General features: G+C 44.0%; 1 protein-coding gene across 1 annotated transcript in view; it reads right to left on the reverse strand.

The window, feature by feature from the left end:
* SPMIP9 (sperm microtubule inner protein 9) overlaps positions 1 to 2,061 on the reverse strand; it is a 6,828-nt gene extending 4,767 nt beyond the window's left edge. The window contains exons 1-2 of the mRNA XM_019663825.1: positions 2,035 to 2,061; positions 1,242 to 1,334 (exon numbers count right to left, since the gene is read on the reverse strand). Coding sequence (XP_019519370.1) covers positions 1,242 to 1,334; positions 2,035 to 2,061 — 120 coding nt within the window. The remainder of the gene's footprint in view (positions 1 to 1,241; positions 1,335 to 2,034) is intronic.
* Between the last annotated feature and the right edge of the window lie 1,285 nt (positions 2,062 to 3,346).

Here is a 3,346-nt window from a genome sequence, read left to right on the forward strand (position 1 = left end):
TATATATATATATATATATATATATATATATATATATATATATATATAGAGAGAGAGAGAGAGAGAGAGAGAGAGAGAGAGAGAGAGAGAGAGTCTCCCTGGTTTGTACATGAATGACTCATATTATAATTCCACTCTGCACTTTGTTCTGAGATAAATAATGTATCTCAGAAATTGTTCCACCTTTGTTTGTGTAGATTTTATTATTATTTTTAGTGGAGATACCTCAAAATAGGAAAGGAATTCTTAAACAAGACTTAAAAGTACTAAACGATAAAGGAAAAGACTGATATATCTAACTATATTAAAATAAGAATTTCTATTCACTGAAAAAGAGTGAAAAGACAAACTAGCACCTGAAGAAGAGTTTTGCCACATATAAATATGAATGAAATATGCCCAGAATTTAAAGGACTCCTACAAATTAATAAGAAAAAGACAAGTAATTCAATAGAAAAATGGGCAAAAAACATGAAAAGATGTTTCACAGAATAATATTCATAAACAAGTGAGAAGATGCTGAACCTCATTAATAATCAGTGAAATGAAAATTACTACAGGAAAATGTTATTTGAAGCCCACCAAATCGGCAAAAATTTTAACAGTCTGATAATAGCAAGTAATGGCAAGATCAGAGAGCTATAGGAGTGACCACCTCTGCTGGTGAGAAAGTAAAATGGAAGCAACCACTTGGGAAAACAGTGATGTCCCCTATGACAAGTCCCTAATTTCACTCCTGGGATGGGTGAACTTGTGCATGTAAGGATGTTCATTGCAGCGTTTGGGAGTGGGAGGATCACAAAAAAGTAATTAACCCAAATGTCGACCAACAGGAGAAGGTACAAATATATGGTGGCATATTCGTGCAGTGTAATACTCTACAGCAGAATATGAAGACTATGTCATAATGCTCAGTAAAAGATAAAAGTCACAGAAGAAACAAATAATATGAATCAATATATATTATCATAAAGTGCATAAAAAGCAAGCCTAAACAATTTGCTATCAATGATATTTAAACCACAAGTGTATATTATTTGCACTCTTCTGTATGCATGACTTATATTTGATGTACATTTTAAAACACATACACACACATGCACATAAAAGACCTCTTAGATCTCTTGGCATTGGGTGTTATTCTAAATTAGTGTTTCCAATGTCTACACTCATAATAAAAATGAAATAAAGATGATTTCAGTGGGCAGGTGAATGCAAGACAAGACTGAGTGACTTCTTACCTCTTGCGGTGTGACCCTGGAGCATTTGTGCTCCCCGTAGTGTTTATAGTTGACCGTGTAGGTGCTTTGGTATATGTCTAAGTCCACGGGGACCTAGAGGGCAAGGGCGAACAGAAAGCAAGAGACCCCATCTTGTGTACTTCCATTTAAAGGCATTTAGTGACCTGGCATTCGGGGTCCTTCATGATCTGGCTTCTACTGGCCTTTCCCACCTTACCTCTGGGCTCCTCTCCATGCCATCTGCACTCCAGCCTCACTTCTTTCTTCTCTTCACATGTACCTGGCACATGCTCTCATCTCCTGCTGGAAATGCTAGTTGCACTCCTCACTCACTGGCAAACTCCTACATATCCTCCAAGACCCAGATTAAATCTCCCCGCCAAAACATCTCTCCCACCCTTTTATTCTCCACCTCCCAGGAATTAAAACTCTCCTCTGCCTTCATAGCACTTTTTATATCCCTCACTACAGCACTTACCATGGTGTATTGTAATTGACTTAATGACGTACACTAGATTAGGACCTCATTTTAGGCATCTCTGCAGCCTCAAAGCCCAGCACAGTGCTTGGCACACTGAGGGTGCTTAATAGATGCATGCTGAATAAATAAATGAACCTCCAGAAAATAGTAAACCCTTGGCTTTCCTCTGCCTGTTTAAAAAAGAAAAGAAAACCATTCCAAAATAATGACCAGAGGGAGCCCCAAAGAGCCTAGGAGCCTGACCCTCCCCCTGGGGCTGTTCTCTGCCCAACCTTGAGATGGTCACAGAGGACGGAAACCCACAACACTCACCTGTCTGGGGTACACCACGCCTGCCATAGTAGACTACCTAGGTACAGACAAGTTGGTTAGGCCTGCTTCTGCCACAGACAGGGAAAGCAGCCACTGTCCACAACCCAGGGGTTGGTGGTGACAGCAGGGAGAAATGGGCTGGTGAACAGGGGCCCTGGGACAAAGAGGCTAGGACTTAGAAGGAATTTGAGCTGTTGAGAATGTCAGGTTTGCCTCTTAAGCAGAGGTGAGTCTCCTAGCAAGGCAAGTGGTGCTGGTAAATGTTGAACCATTATCTTCGGAGGACCAATAAGCCCCGGTTTATAGCATTTGCCAATTTCTGTGGCATCAACGCTCCCACCATAGCCCATTTTGAGCTATTAACATAATGTCGCTGATGCAGAGTTTTGAAGATGTGTGCAGAATAGGTTCTTACATTAATGAGCTGACTCCAGCACACAGGTCCCACGAACCAGGGCTCTGAACTAGTTCAAGGAAGCAAGGTTCAAGCCTAGGACTTAGCGGCACCCTGGTTCAGAAGCACAGCATGTTTTCTAGTGGAGACTGGGGGTATCCAGGGTGAAGACAGTTGTGAGGCTCTGCATTCCCAGGTAACATTAGCATGTGTGGGTCCTACCTTGCTCCCTTCCCCCAGCCCTGAAGTCCTGCAAAGAGGCCTCACTGCCCGGGGACAGGGGAACTCCCTGAGCTTCACCCTATCTTGTGGTCATGGGCTCTTAGGTTCTTGACCATTACTTCATTTCATTCCCATGGAATCCTGCCTTGAGCCCCACTCCATTCAGCGGGCTTTGGCCCAATGGGGTGGTTGCCAGATCTCACCTGGCCCCTGTGTCTGTGCCTTTTTGTGCATAGACAGCACCTCTCCTGGGGCTGGGGACCAGCTTTAATGCAAACAGCACCTACGCCTCCTTCTGCCAAGATGACGCTCCTGCCCTTCCAACTCCAGGTGCCCCTGTGGCGTGGAGAGGCCTGCCACTGTGTCCCACTGCCACACCTGTCTTTGAGATGAGCCCTGACCTACATGATACAGGCTGTTTGGTCACAGTCCCTGGTCATTGTGATTGGGTGTCCCAGCACACCTGAGCCAACATGAACCCTGGCAACATCGGAAGGTACCCGGGAGGCAGGGGCTTTCAATACTCTACAGAATCTGTCTATTTCCAGGACGTAGTCAAACAAAACCCCATGTGAACTGTGACATCAGACTGTGAGGGACTGAATCTACCTTATGCCATAAGCCCTCCAGGGAAAAGGTGGCTCACACTCTTCCATCTGTCAAAATTCCACCTCTTTCATACTCATTAAGGTGGCT

The sequence above is a fragment of the Hipposideros armiger genome, unplaced genomic scaffold (assembly GCF_001890085.2).
Source record: "Hipposideros armiger isolate ML-2016 unplaced genomic scaffold, ASM189008v1 scaffold_406, whole genome shotgun sequence".
Classification (NCBI taxonomy): Eukaryota; Metazoa; Chordata; class Mammalia; order Chiroptera; family Hipposideridae; genus Hipposideros; species Hipposideros armiger.